General features: G+C 41.6%; 1 protein-coding gene across 3 annotated transcripts in view; it reads right to left on the reverse strand.

Annotated features, from left to right (window-relative positions):
• Positions 1 to 5,555: 5,555 nt before the first annotated feature.
• CHD6 (chromodomain helicase DNA binding protein 6) overlaps positions 5,556 to 24,295 on the reverse strand; it is a 338,823-nt gene continuing 320,083 nt past the window's right edge. For 2 of the 3 annotated variants that reach the window (XM_075349913.1, XM_075349912.1), the window contains exons 32-38: positions 19,602 to 19,652; positions 18,187 to 18,338; positions 15,455 to 15,658; positions 14,438 to 14,881; positions 13,761 to 13,937; positions 13,398 to 13,517; positions 5,556 to 12,564 (exon numbers count right to left, since the gene is read on the reverse strand). In XM_075349913.1, the coding sequence (XP_075206028.1) occupies positions 11,671 to 12,564; positions 13,398 to 13,517; positions 13,761 to 13,937; positions 14,438 to 14,881; positions 15,455 to 15,658; positions 18,187 to 18,338; positions 19,602 to 19,652 (2,042 nt within the window). In that variant the 3' untranslated portion in view covers positions 5,556 to 11,670. The remainder of the gene's footprint in view (positions 12,565 to 13,397; positions 13,518 to 13,760; positions 13,938 to 14,437; positions 14,882 to 15,454; positions 15,659 to 18,186; positions 18,339 to 19,601; positions 19,653 to 24,295) is intronic. The other variant, XM_075349914.1, reaches the window with a different exon arrangement.

Raw genomic sequence — 24,295 nt, forward strand, 5'->3', positions numbered from 1 at the left:
AAAGGGTTAAGGCCGCACTGCCATGCATGATGAATGAATGCTGGATTCCTTGATATGTGACTTTATTCTATGCACATTTTAGTGATGATCAATGTGATGATCCTGATGAAGAAGTTTTACTTCGAAATGCGTAGAATAGTCACATATCAAGGAATCCAAGATTCATTCTTCATGTGCGGTCTTAACCCCTTCCCTTCCTTCGGCTGCCTAATGTAGATATTCTAAGATGAGCAGTCCTCTACTCCACCCAACAACATACACCTCACAAAATGTCACAAAACTCAGATTATTAACAGCATTTTTATGTAGGAAAACCCAGATGTCAGCATCAGGATGAAGAAAACGAATCAGTTACTTGCACAGTTAACATAGTCTTTCAAAGTTCAATTTCATCATATACATCATTAATTATTCCAACTGTATAAAAGACAAGTGACGAAAAGAAAAAAAAATCAAATAAATAACTTAGTGGATGAAATGTTACGATTGTTGTTGACACATCTGGACCATTCCGATAAATTAGTAACACTACAAAAGAAAAAAAAACTAACAGAACAAACAGAAAAATAACAAAACCATATAAGAGCCATTGATATGAAGCAGAGAATAACAGAACAGGTATTTAACACTTCCCTCACATTCAAGGCAATTCATTTATGTTGTCATTTTCATATAGTACACACTAAAAAAATACCCCTAAATTGATACAATTTTGAGTTCATGTCTGGTATATGTGTGTGCATTAATGTATAGAAATATATATATTCAGAATTTATACATTGTGCGCATAGAGAATGAGTCCTGGATAGAGAAAATGTGACTGGGAAAAGGACTAATGCTGTAAAATAACTACTAAATAAGGACAAGACGGTGTAACTATTAACAACGCAGCTCGTAGACATGAATATGACGAAGACAAATCCTACACCACAGTCTTAAGACAGTATTGTCTCACCTATACCGAACTGTAAGTGTCATCTACCCCAAACTGGCACCATACACAGGTGCCAGTTGACCCTCAACATTGGCTCTGAAACCGATGAATTTAATGTGGTCATGAAGGTACATACTATAAATAATCTGGGGGTTGAGCTTTTAGGACTATGGCCAGCATTAGCAAACAGAATTTATTGATCAGTAATCCTAAAAGGGATTGTCCAGGATGAGAAGGAAAGTGTCTAGTCTTCTTCCAATTTACAGTAGGAGGAGAAGTATAGTACTGTTCCGGCCAGAATTTCCTAATCCAGTGTAGATAAGACAAGGTGTCACGATCACGTCTCTCTATAGTTTCTGATGTACAAAATGGTAACATGAAAGTCATCTCATATCTAATCATTAGACCCATCTTATAAGTGAATCAATACATATAAACATTTACATATAAGAAAAGCTTAAATATTCTGTATATAAATATACATATATACACACACATATACACACTTTAACATGCAAAGAGTTGCAACCCCTTCAGGAGAATACATGGAAAGTATTTACCCCCTCCCTCCTTCCCGCCATGGACCACTACTGTAAACATTCTAGGTAAGCAGTACATACGCAAGTCCTCCATCCGTCCAAGACTTGGCGGTGTTTCTTATGCCCGACAAGACAGCATCTATGTGGCGGGTACAGTAACATGGGCATTTGTACAGAAAAATGATGCTGGATTGATTTTTACATTGCAAGCGCAAACTCCGGAGTGTATACCCTTATCAATGAAACATTGAGAGTTTTATTAGTAACAGGGATGATCTGTTTATGCCCCCCATAAATATACCGGTTGTGTTTCCGCAACCCCCCCCCCCCCCAAACAAATAGACATCAAGACCTAGGTTCTTAGCTGCAATGTGTAAAGGAAATTCTACAATCCTAAGAGACCAATTTTATAAAGTTAGAGCAGTAGTGTAAAATCTAGAGATGTAACCAATCAGTAGAAAGCCTGTAACAACCTATGGAAAAATAAACCAAGAGCTGCCACTAGCTACTGTTAGTCTGTATGGAACCCCCTAAATAGCTTGCAAGAAAATTGAAAGGTATTGTCAGGCATTGAAAGAAAGTTTGTTCTTTTTTGTGTTAATAGCACCACTCTCGTCCACTGGCCGTCGTTAGTACTGCAGCTCAGCCTCATTCATTGTTATTGACATGAGTGGCGCTATTTCTAATTTCATAGAACTCATTTCAGGTCAATTATTTTTTTTTTTTTATAAAACTGGCAAAAGCTGGGTGCAAATGAGATTTGCTAAGTGACCAATATTTAGAAGTCATCAAGTAAGTGCCACAGCAATTTGTTTCCTGCATTGAGAGGATTTCTAAAGAAGCTCCAATGAGCACCCTCAATAATAACTGTACTGATGGAAGCAAACACTGATTCAGAGGTCATCCTAAGTATTCAATACTCGCAAATAGATTTATACTAAAGTGCTAATAATTCTGCCAAAAAAGATAGCAAAAAAAATGTAACATGGACACTTTTTGATCATGAAAATATTTTCATAAAGCTAAATAGTATCCAACCATCTCACAAAATTATCAATTATAATCATCAACCAATTCTGACCAATGTAGTGATTCATCTCAGCCACCAATGTTTTCCACCATGACACCCTGGAAGCCATCTTTGAATTCTGCTGATTAACAGGTCTTAACACATGATATTCCTAAAAAGAAATCTGAATAAGAGGAATGAGCAGAGTAAATATGGTGGTAGCCCCATTTTATATACCACTTGCATCATGTTCAAGGTTATGGAGTATTGAGATTGATGGGAGATACCATATAAAAAGGAAAACTAATACTGGCCATAGAGATAAGACTCCTGCAGTTCAACAGCTACCAGACCTAACTTAACCAAAACCACACATTGATCTCAGCCCGAATTTCATAGGTGTTGTCCACTACCTTTACACTGATGGCCTATCCTTAGGATAGATCATCAATGTCTGATCGGCTGGGGTCCGACACCCGGCACCACTGCTGATCAGCTGCTCTTGGTGCTGGCAACAGGAAAAGCTCACTTCCGGATCTGCCTCTTCAACTGTTAGCGATACTGTACATCCATCTCCTAGATTTTAATGGAATGCAGATGTGCAGTACTCGGCTGTACACGATATTAGATGATGGGGCAGCTCCGGAACTGAGTATTTCAGGTTGCCCGGCTTTCGCCGCCGAGAACAGCTGATTGGCGTGAGTGCCGGGTGTCAGACCCAGGCCAATCAGACATTGATGACCTATCCTAAGGATAGGCCATTAATGTAAAAGTAGTGGACAACCTCTTTAAGATTACTGAAACGCGTTTGCCAGATCTCAAGTCAAAGGCATTAGCTATAGTACGGTGCACAACAGTTGATACCGTAATGCAGTTGTGCCCCATGTCAAAATAAAAGGCACAAGAGCGCACTTATGACTATACAAGTTTCTATATGACATCAAATATATAGAAGTCCAGTAAAGAGAGCAGGCACTTCTATTGCAGCTCTGTACAAAATGAAGCACGAGCCCTTAAAAAAATATAGGATCATGGAACACAATATGCAAATAATACTTAAATAAATCCACATATTTGTTTTTTTTTCTTTTTTTGCTTCTTGAATGTTAAAAAGATCCCAAGATATTTACATCCAAACCAATCTACCGCATATTTGGATGTAAAAAAAAAATAAATAAAAATATAAAAATTACAGTGCGTGCCCATGACCACACTTTTGCCCTGCACTGTTGATTGGACACATGACGATGACAGGGACAATGGGCCTCACTGAAACCAATTAGAATCCAGCTCATAATCTTTGTTATCCAGGTAAAAAGCTGTAATAACTGATCTGAGTGATTGCTAAAAGGCCCTCTCTGTCCCTAATCAGGCATTTTTTTATTAACCAATTTCTACCATGTGTAGTCCTGTCTTTTGATGATAAGCGGTGCCAGACATGTCTAGTGGTTGCTTATTCCTTAACATGCACACTCAACAGATTAAGCTGAATGTGCCTGTGTATAGAGAGCATCGCTACTCACGTAGGCCTCATTCAAACCTTCGTTGTTCATGTACTTGCTTGATCCCCATTTTTCATGGATAGAACATGTACCTTTTATTGTCTATAATGCTGTTCACAGTTTCTAATTTCTTTTTGCAGACCGTGTGGTCTGAGAAAAAAAAAATAAAAAATTATGAATACATGTCTATGTTTTATCAGAGTCAAGGAGTCTTGGCATCTTCCTCAAGCACCCGGATTCTGGCTGCTCTTGGGATGTGACATCCGTCATCCCGGACTATTGGTCTGACTGTCCCCTGATGTTTCCCCTGTGAGGTTCACAGGGTTCGTGTCGAGGCGACTTTTTTCCGCTGAGGACCCTGACTTATGGATCTTCTAACCAGATGAGTCATAATCTATTATCTATGGTGTAATTTGGCCTGTCCGGTTCTTAATATCCTTTCACTTTTGTTTTGGTGGGGCACTTTTTGTATAGTGTAGGGTGTGCTAGAGACCGCTAGGGTTTCCCGTCGATGAATGGGGGCGCCACAACCCTAGGGCGTCATACCCTCCATTGCTAGGTAGGGACAGGCTTAGGACCCATTAGTCAGCTTTATCCCTATCCATTATCTTTTTTGGTAAATTACCTATTGGGAATTACCTGTCCCTTTGCATATTTACCCTACACTATAAAAGGCTATTATTTTTTGGTGTTTTTTTTTTACCTTATAATAATATTAACCCTTTCACGACCGGCCGATTTTTCGCTTTCCGTTTTTTTTTTTCGCCATTCTTTTTCTGAGAGACGTAACTTTTTTATTTTTCAGTCAATATGGTCATGTGAGGGCTCATTTTTTGCGGAACGAGCTGTACTTTTAAATGAAACCATCAGTTTTACCATATTGTGTACTAGAAAATGGCAAAAAAATTCCAAATGCTGAAAAATTGCAAAAAAAGTGCGATAGCACTATGGTTTTTGAGATATTTTATTCACTGTATTCACTATATGGTAAAACTGATGTGTGGGTGTGATGCCTCAGGTCAGTGCGAGTTCGTAGACACCAAACATGTATAGGTTTACTTTTATATAAGGTGTTAAAAAAAAATCGGAAGTTTGTCCGAAAAAAGTGGCGCACGTTTTACGCCATATTCCGTGACCCGTAGCGTTCTCATTTTTCGGGATCTTAGGCTCAATGACGGCTTATTTTTTGCGTCTCGAGCTGACGTTTTTAACGGTACCATTTTTGCGCAGATGCTACGTTTTGATCGCCTCTTATTGCATTTTGCGCAAAAGTTGTGGCGACAAAAAAACGTCGTTTTGGCGTTTGGAATTTTTTTGCCGCTACGCCGTTTACTGATCAGATTAATTGATTTCATATTTTGATAGATCGGGCGTTTCTGAACGCGGCGATACCAAATGTGTGTATATTTTTTATTTTTTTAACCCTTTAATTTTCAATGGGGCGAATGGGGGGTGATTTGAACTTTTAGGTTTTTTTGTTTTTTTTTAATTTTTTAAAACTTATTTTTTTACTTTTTTTTTTTATTTTACTAGTCCCCCTAGGGGGCTATTGCGATCAGCATTCCGATCGCTCTGCAGTATCTGCTGATCACAGCTGGAAGGCTGTAAACAGCAGATACGCTGTCTTTCTCTTTTGCTGTGCCCCGGGCACAGCGAAAGTGAAACCAATTCATGTGTAGTACAGGAGTCATCACATGACCCTGTACTACCATGACAACTATCAGGAGTCACGTGATCGCGTCACGTGACTTCCGGTTTCGGCGGTAAGTAAAACTTTACCGCGATTGCGCTTATAATGGCGCTGTCATGTATTGACAGCGCCATATAAGGGGTTAATCGGCACGAGCAGATAACGATTCTGCTCGTGCCTAGCAGGCACACATCTCAGCTGTGAAAATCAGCTGAGATGTGTGCCGATCACGGCATGCTGCCGCCGGAGGACCGCGGGCAGTAAGATTATGTCATTTAGGACGTAATTTTACGGCCCGCGGTCGTTAAGGGGTTAAAGGTTATATTATGTATGGGGTTTGTTCTTTCTTGTGATACATGGATTAAACTTGCCAATTCAAATCTATGGGTCCGTTAAAATAACAACCAGATCACGGATGGCATTGCAATGGGCAGGAATTGTAATTTATATATTTTTTTTTCATACAAGAAAATAATTGATGCAATACTGATGGTAAAAATTGCACACTGACCAAATACTGATGAAAATTTGATCCAAAATACTGATGACCTTTTTTAAATATGAGAAAAATCCCTGACTTCTAAATGAGGCCTTAACCACATATTTTCCAAATTCGGTACTAGCTATGTAATTATATTTACCAAAAGGCCCTCATACACATTTGATCAATTTTGCCGGTTGAACAACTGTAATGCCGGTATGCCCATTATAGTTCAACCTGGCTAAAGATGTTCACTTACATTGAGTGACAATATTTCTGGAAATATTCTTATATACGCACATGGATGAATGATTTTTCTTTTACTAAAGATCTTTTGTGAAATTTTTTGGACAAAAAAAATATAAAAATAAAAATAAACTACCAAGGCTTGCAATTCTGGGAAATGTAAGTGTCCCAGAGAGGCACTGTTTAAATAGAGATACCAAAAAAGAAAAAAATGTGTGCCAGGACAAAGGTTAGCATAATATAAATTGAAAAAGGTTTACGCATTATTAAATAAAAACAATAAAAAAACATATACACACAATTCCGGCAAAACAAAAGGGATCAGTCTTCACACTAATATATTCATATAAAATGACAAATATAAAGAACATTTCTATGTAAAAGGTAGATATAAATATAATCCATGGATGAGTAAAATATATAACAACCAAATATCAGGGTAATACCAAACTCACCGAAGAAACGATTATGCGGGTTTCACAAATGCTCCCATGGATGAATAAAATCGTAATACCCAAAAATCAGGAATAATACCAAGCTCACCCACCAAACAACAATGTGCATTTCACAAATGCTAAATTGGATGAGTAAAATCGTAATACCCAAAAATCAGGAGTAATACCAAGCTCACTCACCAAACAACAACGTGTGTTTAAAAAATGCTCCCAAGGAAGAGAAAAATCGTAATAACCAAAAATCAGGAGTAATCACAAACTCACCCACCAAACGCACATTTCAGAAGCTTCGAAGAATGTGTGAAACGCGTTGGGAGTTTGGTATTACTGCTTATTTTTGGTTATTACGATTTTATGCATCCACACGTTGCTGGGGTCCTGAGTTCAAATCCCACCAAAGACAACATCTGCAAGGAGTTTGTATGTTCTCCCCGTGTTTGCGTGCGTTTCCTCCGAGATCCACGGTTTCCTCCCACACTCCAAAAACACACTAGTAGGGATTTAGATTGTGAGCCTCAATGGAGACAGTGTTGCTGATGTATGTGAAGCGCTGTGGAATTAAAAGTGCTATATAAATGAATAAATATTATTATTAGATCTACCTTTAGTACCTCTGCATAGAAATTTGCTTGTCATGTTATATGAATATATAAGTGTGAGGAATTCATACTTACCTTCACGATATCTATATGCGATACTTGTACTTTACATTACTTGGGTTCCCATGGTCGCTCACCCACCTTTCGTTTAGTCCTTGTCTCTTGTGACGGAATTGTGTGCATATGATATTTTTAACTATTGATATTTAAGGAAGCTTAAACCTTTTTAAATGTACTTTATGCTTACCTTCAGCCTGGCACATATTTATTATATTTTTGTTACCCCCCCCACTAAAATAAAAAAATTGTCCGACACATTTCAAATGATTATGGTGTCTGATCAGTCGGCTAAAGTTATTGGTCTTAAGTTATGTGAACAAATGTTATGGTTGAAGTTGTTAATTTCCATCAATTTTAATTGAGTGTGTATGGTGGCCTTAACCCCTTCCTGACAGGGACATGAATAACGGTCTAAAAAAAGAAAAAAAAAGGACAAAGCAACAGCACAAAGGGTAAGAAACACCTTAAATACTCATCAATCGCAAGATTAAAAAAATATACGACAGCGTGTAATACATCTGTCATCAACTACTCATGGACAAATCAATCTGTTTTCTTATTTTTTTTAAAAAAAGGCGAATGATTTTTTTTTTTTCCCCTAAATCATTCATTTACATATCTATACATTTTCATCTACACTATGAGACCAGTAAGTATAATAAAATAGGGGAAAACTATGAAATATTAAAAAAATAAAAATAGCACTATTTTTTTTTTCTTGCTTCATTTCAGTGTAGAATTTGGCTTAAATAGGTTAAAAACAAAATAATAAATAACGAAAACCTCTCAATACGTCTTCTCTATAAGATCACACAGAACGAGTAGCAATAACAAGTTTCGTTTTTGGATTTTTCTACCACCAATTTAGTTTACAACATGTTCTGTTTTAATGGGTAGCAGAGCTGTGCCAAAATATTTCAGCTCCTGATGGGTATGTTTTCTTTAAAGGGAACCTGGCATCAAATTCATGGTCGCCAACCCATGGGCAGCAGGAACCAGAGACCGCCTACATTATCGCAACCAGGTATGTTCTCCTCTAAAACACTGTGGAGTACACTGTGGAGTACGCTCGGCAGGGACCATGAGTCCTGATGGCCTATCCCTGCTCGCTTCCATAGACTGACGAGTCTAGTCTATGTGTGCATAAAGAGACCAAAGTTGCCAACTGTCCAGAAATTCTAGGACAGTCCGTTAAAATTGGTTACTTTTTTGTCCTGTCCGTAAAAAATTTAATGTGTCCACAATCTTTTCGAGGCTAACAAAGTTTATATAGAATATTTTGACTATAATTATCATATTACAGTTCACAGTGAATGCATCTGAGGTCTTGATATCAAAATTATATATATATATATATATATATATATATATATATGTATATGTATATGTATGTATGTATGTATGTAAAAACTAAGACAGATGATGATCTCGGATTCACGCTGTCCATGGATCAGACAGCAAGGATCTGATGTCAGGTTCCCTGTAAGCAGCAGTGCCTCTTATAAGATTGTTTTGATGTGTCCATTTATAATGCTGTCATCTACTCTACAGTGATTATCTACCCTATAATCATATATATTTCTCTCACTCTATATATATAATTTTTCCATCTGTTTAAACTTAGTATACAGAAGGCCATGCCTTTATGTTACAAATAAGGTGACTTTTGGATCAAGTGCTCCCTTTAACTAAGCTAAGGTACAACAGAAATTGGGGTATACAACAGGTTAAGTAGAAAGTGCCTAATGTGTAAGGGTGCTTTACATTTAAATGAATAGTCCCGGATTAACCCTCGTCTGGTACCATGAAAAAAATCACTAGGTGTACAAATCTGCATGGGGTCATATTGACCTCATGGTACTAGACAAGGGTTGAAGAAAAAGATCTGCCATTTATCTTTGTCCATATGCTATGTTTGGTAATGCAGCTCAGTCCCAGTGATGTGACTAAGGGTAAGTTGTAATAATGGCCAATGGATAAAACTTTCACCATTTCAGGAGAAAAAACAGGCCCTTTCTTCTAAACCTTGAAAAGTCCTTTAAGGCTATATGCACATGTTGCACACTTGGTGCAGAAATTTTCTGCATCAAATCTGCACCTTCTGGCAAAAACACAAATGTGTTATTGTGCCATACATTTTTCTTAATGAAGTCAATGGGTGGAAGAGCTAAAAAACAAAAAACACTAAGGAAAAAATGCCAACAATTGACATGCTGCAGATTATTTTCTGCACCAAATCTGCAAGGAAAAAATAAGCAACGTACGCACAGCACTTTACAATTCTCATTGACTTTGCTGGCATAAAGACAGACATGCAGATTTGGGCCACAATCTGCATCGAAAAAAGGCACTATGCGCACACAGCCTTAGGCAAAACGTTTAAAGATATGTATAACAGGGGTTAAGCGGTTAATCCTGCGCTTGTAGACATCTTAGGCCACCTCTAATCTAGGAGTGCCTCTCCCGCCATCTAACTCAATCCAAAAGTATACAAGTTATTATAATAAGGGCGATCATCAGCCAAATACAATTTACATAGCATTTTCAGCTTGATTTATATATCAATATTTGGGCATATCAGTGAAAATGCCATTTTATTTTGTGGGCAAATTTTCAATATTAAATCTATTGGGTTTATTATTAGCCACCCAAGTCACAGGATACGTATAAGAGATAGAAAATATTTTGGAGAAAGAAAAACAAAAAGGTGTAATTTACACGTGAGTAAGCTGGAGAATATAAAAGAGCTTGGGGTTTAGGTTTGCCCCGTGCTGCATGATAAAAACTTGTTCTGGGTTTATAAGGTGAGGGGGGAGAAAACACTGTTTACTTATTGCTTAGATGCATAAAATGGACATTCTTCATTATAAAGGTCCATTTATATGGTTTGTGGATTATTTTTGGACCATCTGATGGATTATTTTGTCCTTCTAGCCAGCAGGGAGAAGGTTCCTACTGGCCAGATGACATTTCTGTAGAGTGACATCTCTCACCGGAGTCATGCTAGACCGCAATGATGATTTTAAATGGACACTAAAATGTGACATTTACAAACAGTGCCACCAGTAATAATGAATTTTACAGGGACCAATCAAGATCAGCAATAAGCAATCAACTGGTAACTAACCAGTCACGAAAACCACCAATGAGACTGGGCATTTACTAAGCTTAACCCCACTGACAATAAGCCAGCAGACTATTTTTGTAACAAAAAAATAAAATAAAAAGTGCACTGTACAAAGGAATGCCCTTTGATTTCTTCTATATAAATTGTGACTAAACTGCATGACAAAGTGTCCAAACGGTAAAACTGACCCTTAAAGGGATGTTCCAATCTGAAAGTGATGGCATATAGATCTCCAGCATGAAGGGTTTGCAGCAATATTCAGAGCCGCGGCCCCTCCTCTCCTGCGCAGTGGTGACAATATCACCTGCACAGAGCTACTTAAGTAAATGGGTTTGACTGCAATAACCTGCAAAGCAAAGTGACCAGTGGGATGATTGTGCTGGGAAAACCAATGAAGGGTCTGCAGAACAGCCTTCAATCTCAGGTTCACTGGGAGGAGCTGAGGTTATACCCCCAATTAGCATAATCTGATGGCACATGGGGTTTGTGGCGCCCTGGATTCATTCCAGCCTTGTGGTTTATGTACATCTTTTAGGATCACCATTTTTATGATCACTGCGCAGCCAGTAAACACGTACACGCAAACAGAACATCATACTGTAGAATTAGCTTTCCATCATGGTTGATTACAGACAGCACCAGTTATATTGCTTTAGCCAAAAAAGCCTGTCTTTGGATGAAGGGATTGCTGCTTTAAGGCTTTGTGCTACACTGTGCCTTTAAATCAAGTCAAGAGCCTGATCTGTGTTAAGGGAAAAGGTAAGAAACAGATAAGTTGGTTTCATAAAAATAATCTATGGAATGGAAGTAAAATAAAAAAAAACCTTAAAAACTTAAATGCATTTTTCTGCTTTCCTACAACATCCACAGTCTGTGGTTCTGTCTACCATAAGAGTCAAGGTGTTACAGATATACCACGGAGATAAAGGGGAGCAGTTTAGGTAGAATTTTACTGATGGACACTCCATACTGTAAGAAATATTTATGAGAGAAAGAACTCACAAATCACAATTTCAAGGGGTCAAGTTCTAATTAGCATTGTCTGTAGTTTCTCTCAACCCAGTATCGTCCTCATCCTTCTCAGATGCCTGTGTTTCACTTGTATGTACATAGTTCTGACCACACGGAGAGCGCTGTTCCTGGTCTGTGGGTTCAGTAAAGAGTGCAGACTCTGGTTCTGAAGTCTGAGAGTCCCCCTTTACTTTCTTTCTCTTCCTCTTCTGTGGATCATGACCACCTGCCTCTGAAGAACGGCTAGACTGCATCCCTGGTATTGCCATGCCAATGCCTGGTGACAGAAACATGGAAGGGTACAGCAGACTTGGGGACATGCCTGGGATAAGGAATGGGTTAAAAGCTACTGGGCTGCTTGCAGTCACTGCAGGGTCCGTCTGCTCTTTGAAAGTAGTGCCCGCAGTTTTCTCTGAAGTCGTGGAATCTTGAGTACTAACTTGGCTGGTGTCTCTGTCCTCGGTGGCTTTCTCTGCATGAATGGCACCACCTTTTATTGTGCTTCCTAAAGATGATGACAGAGAGGATGAGATGGGAGGGTTGATGATCCCTCCGACGCCAAACATCTGTGGCATGGCAGCCATACCCGGGAGCATCATGGGTAACATACTTAACGTGCTTTTTACGTCCTCATTGGCAGACACTGTTGTGAATCCAGTAGGAAATCCCACCAGCCCTGTCAGTGGAATACCCTGCATATTTCTCATGTTTTGCAATCCCACTATATCCATTCCAGCGATTAAGCCGTTCATAAAAAGTGGGTTCATGCCTGTCGATGAGGTATCAGATCCAACCACGCCTGGGGTCTTTAACAGATCACTACGTGGTCTTCTTCCTCTCCTCCTGGGCCCCGTGTCACATACAATAGTATCTGACAATACCCTGCCGAACTTTGTTTCGGGAAGAAATCCCTGTCGACAGAAAACAGATAAGAAATGAAGTACACAATTTACTTACTAGAGAAACAACTGTGTAGCCTGGGATGGGTGGACGATATAAATCAATAATGCTTATGGGGATCCATCAGGGACAGAAGCAATTAAAGGGGATTATCCAGGTCTTTTCTTATGGGGCTAAGAACTTACCTGCCTGTCCTGCCTTGCAACGATCTCTCCTGGCTCAGGCGGCGATCCTCCAGCTTCCTGTGACTTAAGGACAGAGCAGTTCTTTCTCACTTGGTCTGCTCTGTCAATGGAGCCTCACTCCCGACATCATGCTGATTGACATACAACTCCCCACAGTTAGGCATTGGGGCTGTCAATCAGCATGACGTCGGCAGAGACACCCCATCAGCAGCAGAGCGGAAAAGAAGGGAAGGATCTATCGGTGTGACAACAAAGGAAGCAGGAGAACCGCCAGAAGGAACGGTCGGTGACTGTTCTGAGGTGCGAGAAATAGTTGCAGGACAGAACAGGCAGATAGCCCAATAGGAAAAAAAATCTCTGATAACCCCTTTAAGGCTCTATACACACCAGCACTACAGCTTCCAGCTATAATAAAGCACTTGCACCCAGATAACCAACTTTAATGGGGTCAAATGGGGTGCACAACATGAAAAGAACATCATATACGTGAAGGCAGTAAAGCAAAAAGGTTTCTTTTCTGATTGAGGCATACAGAGGTATAGTAGAGGCTGCATATAACATATTACAGCTTTCTCCAAAACTAACCATAATACAGCATTGTATGAACCTCTGCTAATCTCACATATTTGCACTGCAATATCATGTAGAAGGTATCGTACCCTTCGGCCAGTATCTTTGTTCGCGAAAGAGATCCTATCTTCACCAGTGAGGATGCTGATATCCACTTTACTAGGATCCTTGCACCGCTGGCGCCTTGGTTTGGGTTTATCTGAAAAACTCTACAAGACAAATTAAATTACTTTAACCCATTCCCACCCTACAAAGTACTATCATGTTGCTTTAACAGCCAGGATTTGAGAAAACGCTAAGCCAACATTTAACCAATTAGTTTCCGTGGTCAATGATGAGCGCAGCATCCAAGCAGTTTAACTGAGGGAGGAGGCTCCCTCTGTCACCTCAATGCTCTTTTTAAAAGAAACCACAAATGCCCATGATGGTGAGGAGAAATATTATCTACTTACACCTGCGTATGTTGGGATGTCTATTGTGCAGTCCGACTGCTGCCGCAGCCACTCCAGGAGGCTCTTGTTAGGAATCACCTTCTCTGCTTGCGGTTTAGTGGCTGTAGCAGAATGTGAAGAAGTGAGAGAGCCTTCAGTATGAGATGAGCTCAGGTGAGTTGGTTCTTCCCGTAGCCCCTGTAGACCAGAAAAGAGTAAGTGAAGGATAAAACAAATGGGACTTCTAAAAGGGTGCAAATTAATGACTAATATCTGGCACGCTCTCTCTACAGACACTGACAACATGCAACTCCCTGTTTGGGGAAGATACGAAGGTCATTTTAGCCACACTATTAATATACAATCATCTACTGAGAAGACATTAAAGGGAATCCGTCACCAGGTTTTTGCTACCGCATCTGACAGCAGCATGATGTAGGAGCAGAGACCCAGATTCCAAAGATGTATCACGTACTGAGCTTCTTGCTGCAGTTTTGATAAAATCACAATTTTACCTGCAGCAGATCTAGCAGCTCTGAATGCTGAGCTCTGTATAACCCAGCCCACATCACTGATTGGCAGCTTTCTGTGTACACTGTGCATAAGGAGAAAGCTGCCAATCAGTTGGCAAAAATTGGCCTGCTCGATTTACAAAGTCATTTTCACATCATTCACTTATAGCTGAAGTGTAATCTTACCACAATTCCTGCATGCATCCCTCTGTCTTTGAGAAAAACCAGATCCATCCCTTCCACATTTTTTCTTCTTCCTCGTCTCCTTCTGAGAGGAGTCTCATCCCTCCTCAAACTGCCATTAACAATTTGTCCTGTCACAGGATGGATGAGTCCAGCCTGCAATATTCCAGATAAGTCCATCCCTAAAGAACCCTGCAAGCCAGTCATGGCAGCCATCTTGGGTGTGCTGCTATTGATGGAGTAGGTAGAGCTGCCTCCTGCAGCCTGCTCTCTACACAGTTCCATGGCGGTCTCCCTCCATCCATTCAATGCTGCACTGGTTCTGCCAAGTGGAGTACTGAGATGCTGCATACCTCGGGGCTTGGCATCTGCCCTTTCACTGTCAAACTCAAATGGCCTTCTATGCTTTCGTTCATCATTGGAAAATGTCGGGGTGGTGAAGGCTTCCTTTAATGCAAACACAAATCGGTAGTTTTAATTTTCAATACACAACAATTATAGCAAAAAAAAATAGCAGTTATCCCACACTGTGCTACTAGAAATGAGTATTTTTGTGAGCACTAACTGAACCTGTAAAGTCACAGTAAAGAAAAACTGTCTTTTATGCTGTGCCATCTAAATGGAGGCTTTTGTGGCATATGTATGGGCAGCACGGTGGCTCAATGGTTAGCATGGCACTCATGCAGCGCTGAGGTCCTGGGTTCAAATCCCACCAAGGACAGCATCTGCAAGCAGTTTGTATGTTCTCCCAGTGTTTGTGTGGGTTTCCAGGGTACTCCAGCTTCCTCCCACAATCCAAAGACATAAGAGTGGCTCCATGGCAGTGGCTGTGTGCATATTTCACCCCTGTATGTGGTTGATGCCTCTCTAGATGCCGTGAGGAGAACCCTATGCTCTACATGGGCATATATGACTTAGTCCCTGTGGTGTGGTTATGACATAGAAGTCCTGCTGGGGATAGCCCTTTAACCCACATGTTCATTGACACCAACTTTCTCATGTATAAGTAACCATGCTTACCTTCTGCCCATGTGACGCAGGTGAGCCATTGCTATATGCTGAATTTTGTGCTTCTGCAGCGCCATAGCTGCTCCTTGGACACAGGTTACTATTTAACACTGATGGTACCATACACTGTGCTTCAAACTGTTGGCTAGAGGATGGCCATTTTCCCTTCAGCACCGAATGGCAAATATTGTCTATCCGGTTAATGATCACCCGATCCTACAGAAGAGAGAGGACATTAAATTGTGGTTCTTCTCATCAATATTAATTCCCATATATAATGTTATCAGGATCACCCTATAACAAAGGCTATCATCAAACTGATGCCTTGACTTCATTTTTAAACCGTTCCAGACAATTTTCATTTTTTCTTCCCCAAACCATTATTTTTATATTGATCTGTCAACATATCTATGAGGGCTTTATTTTTTTTGCAGGACGAGTAGTTGGTTTTGAATGATACCATTCATTTTATTATACAAGTGATTTTTAACCTGGTAACATGATATGATTACAGCAATATCAAACTTCTATATAGATTTTATTTACGTGATTAAAAAAAAATTGAAAATTTGTAAAATAAATTAATAAAAATATTACTTATGTCACCATTTTCTGACATTCATATCTATTTCTCTTGACAGTGCCCGTTTTGCATGATGATCTGATGTTTTCAATAAAAGTATTCAGATGAACTACAAATCCCATCTACCCCAAGCGAGGGCTGCGCTGAGCAGGAATGGGCTGTATTAAAGTGTGAGGGTTGCAGTTAACTGCATTATTAAACATAATATCGTAGTTTGACACAAGAGCATAGTTTGGTGTTATCCTTACTAGTTTTCCATTGTTTTTCTACTTCTATCTGTACTTTTTATCCCCATTTAATAGGTGCTCAATGGAGAATGCTATCAGGTATGAGTCTTTTAAGATGTATTCATGCCTTGAACAGCTGTTTGAGGGCAAATACATCTGCATTGGTTGTCGGCGTGTAAGATATTTGGAAACCCAGGTAATGGATCTAAATATGCATCTTGGAACACTAAGGAGCATTGAGCTTAGAGCTCACTGAGCGGCTCCAGCAGGGGCCAGTGATATGGAGAAGGACGGAGGTGGGGAAGCGCAAGACCCAGAAGAAGGTAGCTGGGTAACAGAACAAGGGGTAGGGGAAAAGTGTCAGGGGGCCTAGTCCTGACCTGGCACAACATAATATACATGCCTGTTTGGCTATTAAGAGATGCAGGAAAATGACTGCTGTAGGAAGGAAAGACACAGGAGTGCAGAAAAGGTCAGAGAGAGGTTGGTGGTAGGGGACTCTATAATTAGGCGGACAGGCAGAGTCATCTGCCGCTAAAACCGAGAATGCCGAACAGTGTCATATTTGCCGGGTGCTCGAGTTTGACATATTGCGGATCACGTTGGTACCAATGATAGAGTTAGAGGGAGGTGGAAGGTCCTTAACAACGATTACAAGGAACTAGAAGAAAGACGGATGTCCTGGACACACGAGCGTCAGTAGAAAGACAGCAAGAGCTTAGGGAGATAAATAAGTGGCTTAGAAATCAGGAAGGAAGGGTATAGGTTCATGGAGAACTGGGCCGACTTCTCTGTCGGCTACAGACTCTATTGTAGGGATGGATTTCACCTTAACCTGGAACTTTAGGAAAGCTGATTTCAACAAATTAAGGGACAAGCGTTAATTATGTAGACTTAGACCAAGTCATGGTAACTGGAGATACTGAACATACATGGGGCAAGTTTAAGGATTTAAACATTGACAAATCTCCCGGGCTACATGGCATTCATTCATGAATATTGAGCTCAATAATTGATAGAACGCTGTAGTTCATCTTCTGAGACTCACAGGATTGATGCCTCAGTATTGGAGGATTGCCCATGTGGTACCATATTTAAAAAAGATAAGAAGATGGATCCAGGTAGCTACTGTCCGGTGAGTCTTTACAGATCGTACATTTATGATCAAAACCAAAGATGTTTATTTCTGTTTATCTTCAAACTGAGAAAAAGTAGTGGTGGGGAGTGATTCAAACTTTTAAATATATTTTTTTAAATTTAGAAAAAAAAAATAATTCTAGCCCCCAAAGGGAACTTGAACCTTTTTATATGCTCCAATAACACAGTATTGAGGCATATTGAGAAAATGATAGTCTCATAAGAAGCGCTGTCATAGGTTGGGCTGCATAGGAAGACCAGAATGTAATCTATGGTCATCTTCAGCAGGCCTTGGCTGCCATGACAGCTGATGGGTACGCTGTAAACAAGTCATGAGAAGGCTGATTGTAGAAGTTACGTGTGCTCCTCAGCAGTCCATTTAAATGCCACAGTCAGAGATGGGACTGCGGTAGTTAACTGATTAAATTGCAGCAGTAGCTGATGTTACTGGTAGCTGACTATCACACAGCTGGCATCTAATGGGTATGGACCGGAAGCATTGACCAAGCCCACTGAAAACATGTAGACTAGACATACGATGTACTAATACATCCTACACTGGGAATGGTTGAAAATTTAAAATCGTGACAGAATACATGATCCATAAGGACCTAAAAAAATTTTTATCAACATACAACGCGGTTGTCACAGATCCACAGTTTTGGTGGTAAGAATAGTGCTACGTGCTGTGCTACTCTTGCCATCAAAAGTGACAGAATTCCCAGCACAGGTTAGATAGAGTTACATAGTAAACCTGAAAGTGACAGACAATAAAAATGGAGATTTGCTTTTAACACCTTAGGCCACTCAGAAAATGAATACAAGGTTTTCTCCTGCAGCAGTTGAGCGATAGTCGGAGCTCTGCCATCTGGAAATTCCTGTGCTACTTCCTTAGTAGTGGATATTGTGCAACTTTTAGGTTCTTCTTCTGTATACTTTCCAAGAAGCTCTAAATAAGACACAAGCACAAGCCAATCAGAGGAAAGAACAAAGCACACGTTAAATCTTTAAAGGTCCAGTCACACTAAGCAACTTACCAGCGATCCCAACAACGATAGGGATCGCTGGTAAGTTGCTAGGAGGTTGCTGGTGAGATGTCACACTGCGACGCTCCAGCGATCCCACCAGCAACCTGACCTGGCAGGGATCGCTGGAGCGTCGCTACACGAGTTGCTGGTGAGCTCACCAGCAACCAGTGACCAGCCCCCAGCGCCGCGTGGAAGATGCTGCGCTTGGTAACTAAGGTAAATATCGGGTAACCAACCCGATATTTACCTTGGTTACCAGTGCACAGAGCTACACGTGCAGAGAACAGGGAGCAGCGCACACTGAGCGCTGCTCCCTGCTCTCCTAGTTACAGCACACATCGGGTTAATTACCCGATGTGTGCAGCAGCTACATGTGCACAGAGCAGGGAGCAGCGCACAATGCTTAGCGCTGGCTCCCTGCTCTCCTAGCTACAGCACACATCGGGTTAATTAACCCGATGTGTCCTGCAGCTACATGTGCACAGAGCAGGTGCCGGCACTGACAGTGAGAGCGGCGGAGGCTGGTAACGAAGGTAAATATCGGGTAACCAAGGACAGGGCTTCTTGGTTACCCGATGTTTACATTGGTTACCAGCCTCCGCAGAAGCCGGCTCCTGCTGCCTGCACATTTAGTTGTTGCTGTCTCGCTGTCACACACAGCGATCTGTGCTTCACAGCGGGACAGCAACAACTAAAAAATGGCCCAGGACATTCAGCAACAACCAACGACCTCACAGCAGGGGCCAGGTTGTTGCTGGATGTCACACACAGCAACATCGCTAGCAACGTCACAAAAGTTGTTCGTTAGCAGCGATGTTGCTAGCGATGTTGCTTAGTGTGACGGAGCCTTAAGGAGCCACAATAAATATCATTAACTTAAGAGTTTCCATTTTCTTTTATTAGGCAGAATACCGCAAGTTACACTATTTCACTATTTCAAGAAAGAGGGATGGAGAAGAACTGACGAGTGAACAGAAACTCATGTGGTTAGAGAAGAGTTTGATGTTTTATCCAGAATGTGTAACAAATAATAATACCACTGTAAATATGTAAATGCAAAAATAATAAAAGGAACAAAAACAAAAAACGATTTAATAAAATAGTGATTTGGGAAATTCACAGGTAAGCAAAGAAACGTCAAGTGAAGCAAGGCTTTACTTCGGCCTAGCACAATCCTCTCTAACCTGTGGGTTCAGACTTCCATATCCATGTTCTGCCATAATGTGTGGTATCTTCTGACAGGTGAACAAGAAAGAGAAAAAAAAGAGAAAAATCCCAGGCCAGGTGCTAAGTATTAAATGTGCATGGGCACTAACACACATGCAGAATGATCGCACACCGACAATGCAAAGTGAGGAGCCTCAGAGGTGACAGCAAAAAATGCTTGAGAAAAAAAAAGTCTGCATGCAATGACATTTGTCAGGCTAGAACATGGTGACAGGGGATTGTGTTTCATTTTATTTCAATTGCCCATCTCCTAAATTATGTGAAGCTTTAACTGCAGAGGTGCCTAGCAATGGCCTACACCGCTCTTTCCATAGAGAACACATGAGCACTAGGGCAAGCATCCATATGTATGGGGGAGTTGAGAGATATCGCTGTATGAGGGCACAGTAAATCTCCCCAATTTTCATATGCGCTGACCAGATTAAACCTACTTTTTTTTTTTTTTTTTTTTAAATGGTCCAGATGATGGGGGGGGGGGAAGAGAATTTTGTTTACTTACCGTAAATTCTTTTTCTTATAGTTCCGTATTGGGAGACCCAGACATTGGGTGTATAGCTTCTGCCTCCGGAGGACACACAAAGTACTACACTCAAAAGTGTAGCTCCTCCCTCTGAGCTTATACACCCCCTGGAGAACCAACCAGATCTAGCCAGTTTAGTGCAAAAGCTGAAGGAGAATAGCCACCCACAAGTAAAAACAGAGCAAGAACCGGAACAACCGGAGACTCTGTCCACGACAACAGCCGGTGATAACACGCGGAACAAGAACCTGCCAACAGGCAACAGGGAGGGTGCTGGGTCTCCCAATACGGAACTATAAGAAAAAGAATTTACGGTAAGTAAACAAAATTCTCTTTTTCTTTATCGTTCCTATGGGAGACCCAGACATTGGGACGTCTCAAAGCAGTCCATGGGTGGGAATAAACAGAAAAACTGAGAAGTAGGTGGAGCCTAACATCACAAATGGGCGACAGCCGCCTGAAGGATGCGTCTGCCCAAGCTCGCATCTGCCGAAGCATGAGCATGCACTTGGTAGTGCTTTGAAAAGGTATGCAGCCTAGTCCAAGTGGCAGCCTGACAGACTTGCTGAGCCGTAGCCTGGTGCCTGAAAGCCCAAGAGGCACTGACAGCTCTGGTCAAGTGTGCCTTGATCACCGGCGGGAGAGGCACCTGAGAACACTGGTAGGCATCCGAAATGGTCGACCTAATCCAACGGGCTAAGGTCGGCTTAGAAGCAGAGAGGCCCTTACGCCGACCTGTGGTTAGCACAAAAAGAGAGGTGCACCGCCTAAGAGCAGCGGTGCGAGACACATAGATTCGGAGCGCCCGCACCAGATCCAGATTATGCAACGCTTTCTCAAAGCGATGAACAGGAGCCGGACAAAAGGAAGGTAGGGTAATGTCCTGGTTAAGGTGGAAAGGAGAAACCACCTTAGGGAGAAAGTCCGGAATCGGACGGAGAACCACGTTGTCTTGATGAAAAATCAAAAAAGGTGACTCCGAAGAGAGCGCAGCCAAATCAGAGACTCTCCTGAGGGAAGTTATGGCCACTAGAAAGACCACTTTCTGTGAAAGACGAAACAAAGAAACCTCCCTAAGAGGCTCAAAGGGGGGTTTCTGCAAAACCATGAGAACCAAATTGAGGTCCCAGGGATCCAAGGGCCGCCGGTAAGGAGGAATGATGTGAGACGCACCTTGCATGAAGGTGCGGACCTGAGCCAGCCGGGCGATACGCCGCTGGAACAGCACTGACAGAGCTGAGACTTGTCCCTTGAGAGAGTTGAGGGACAGTCCCAGCTGCAGACCGGACTGTAGAAAAGACAGAAGGGTCGGCAAGGAAAATGGCCAAGGAGAATGGCCGGAAGAGTGACACCAGGACAGGAAAATTTTCCAAGTCCTGTGATAGATCTCGGCAGAGGAAGACTTACGGGCCCGAGTCATAGTGGAGATGACTTCAGGAGGAATACCAGAAGTCGTCAAGATCCAGGACTCAAGAGCCACGCCGTCAATCTGAGAGCCGCAGAATTCTGGCGGAAAAATGGACCTTGTGAGAGAAGGTCTGGACGGTCCGGAAGATGCCACGGCACCTCTACAGACAGATGGAGCAGGTCTGGGTACCAAGCTCGCCTGGGCCAGTCCGGAGCAATGAGGATGACTCGACGGCCCTCCATTCTGATCTTGCGCAGAACTCTGGGCAAGAGAGCTAGAGGGGGAAACACGTAGGACAGACAAAACTGGGACCAGTCTTGAACCAGAGCGTTCCATTATACTTTATCACTGATTGTTCCACTCCTGGTTTTGGCTACAAATACTGAGGTAAAAAGTCACCAAATACTCAAAGTGTGCACGTGGGCTTATAAGGATGGATTTACTATATAAAAAAGGTGTAAAGAATGAATAGCTCCCTTAACTTGGGTGTTCTGTAACGCACAACTTTTTGAGGCAATACTCTGTCTGCACAGTGGTGACACATATTCAGTCCTAATCAAACAGATCGGTGGCACAACAATTAGTTAGCTTGGGAAGAGTGCTAGTTTCTCTGAAGCCAACTGCTGAGCTCCTGTAGATCAATAGTAGATAGAGTGAGGGACCTGTATACCTAAAGGCACTTGGAGGTGCTTCAGGCTCTGTGCGCACTAGTGCGTTTTACCCGCGGATTTACCCGCGGATTTGCCGCGGAAATTTCTTGAGAAATGTCTGCAATTTTTGTGCAGACATTTCCCAGCAAATTCTATGAGGAAAAAACATAGCTGTGCGCACTGTGCGGATTTTTCTCAAGAAATTTCCTTGAGAAGAATTTCTCGAGAAAATTTCTTGAGAAAATGAGCATGTCAATTCTTTTCCGCAGGTACCCTGCGGATTTCGGCAGTACAGCCTGCAAAATCCGCAGGGAACCACCCGCGGGAAAATCGCGGCTATTCCGCGGCTAATCCGCATGCGGATTTGGTGCAGATTTTTTCCGGAGGTCCGGAAATCTTTCACTCCCAGAAGTTTCTCAAGAAATTTTCTTGAGAAACTTCACATTTCTAGTGCGCACATAGCCTCAAGTGGTATTTATTGTCATTATTTCATATCCATTGGTTACACCGCAGATGAGTACAGGATTAGGTTTTAGGTCAAGGTCTTTCATCAGAAATATAGGCTATTTTCGCTGCATAAAGGTCAAGGAGATCCAGGGTGCGGGGTGGGATTCGACCAAAAACAGGGACATCAAGAATTCAGCTGTATCAAGGCCTGCTGTATTTGAAGCATTGCCACATGTCTTTAGATGTGCAGTGTTCGCACTAAAGGGTACTTCTCACATAACGAGATTGCTGCTGAGTCACATATTTTTGACGCACCCGTGACCTCATCAGCGATCTCGCTGTGTGTGACACTAAGCAGCGACCTGGCCCCTGGTGTGAAATCGCTGATTGTTACACACTGTTCTGGTTCATTTTTTGGTCGTCGGGATCCCACAGGGCAGGGCGCATTGCTGTGTTTGACGCTTTGTGACAGGGTCTCAATGACCGCCGACATCGTTATACAGGTCGCTACTGCGACCTCTATCGTTACTGCGTCATTGGTAAGGTCTGATTGTGTGACATCTCACCAGCGACATCCCAGCGACTTACCAGTGACCCTGACCAGGTCGAATCGTGGTTGGAATCGCTGGTATATCGTTTAGTGAGATGGTACCCCAAGAAAAGATTATGACGTAATTTATAAAATCTTATTCATGTTAAATAATGTTACATGTAAATGACACTAGACTAATTGTGCAGGTGACCATTAGGCTACATTCCCACAATCAGGGTTTGTTGAAGTTCTGCACCTTAATTACTTGCGTTTTTTTATTACGTTTTTCATTTTTTGTGTGTGTATGTGTGTGTTTTTAACGTGTTGGTTTTTTTTGTCTCTGTTTGGGGCGTCATGTTTTAAATAAAGCTGATTTGTTTTTGAAATTACCTGGAATTGACATTCTTAGGTGCAGATTACATGTGTTTTGATGCATTTTCGCTGTGGAAACACACTAAAAGCACATGTGCGTTTTTTACCATGGATTTTCTGTATCTAATGCAAGTCTATGGGGAAATACCGCACAGAAAACTCAGCGTACCCGCAAGTGAAATTGCCATGCTAGAGATTGGAAAAACGCACCGCAGGGGAATTTACGCAGCATAACAAAGAAGCACAGGGGACAGGAGATTTCTACGGATACCATCCACCTTACTTGTACTGTAAAATGCTATATTCTCTACGCAGCAAAAAACACAAGTAAAACGCATCTTGGGCACGTACCCTTAGACATTCCCAAATCCATTCTACATTCCTAGTAAGGCTGCACTCACACGGCCATCTTGTGAGGGAATTGGCCGTTTATGCTAATGACAGTCAGATCAAACTCTGGCAGCTTAGGCTATGTGCACACGTTGCGTTTTTTTCAGTGCGGAAAAAAACGCACCCTCTGGCAGAGGGGAGAATTGTAAACAATGCGTTTTGGGAAAAACGCATGCGTTTTTCGTGCGTTTTCCATGCGTTTTCTACAGGTGCATTTTTGACCACATGATCCAGTGACAGTGCCACAGTACATCCAGTACACAGTGCCAGCCTTCCTGCAGAGATGTGAGTGTTGTCCACGGGAGAACGCAGCTGCTCATGACCACGATTTG

This window comes from Anomaloglossus baeobatrachus, chromosome 5 (assembly GCF_048569485.1).
Source record: "Anomaloglossus baeobatrachus isolate aAnoBae1 chromosome 5, aAnoBae1.hap1, whole genome shotgun sequence".
NCBI lineage: Eukaryota > Metazoa > Chordata > Amphibia > Anura > Aromobatidae > Anomaloglossus > Anomaloglossus baeobatrachus.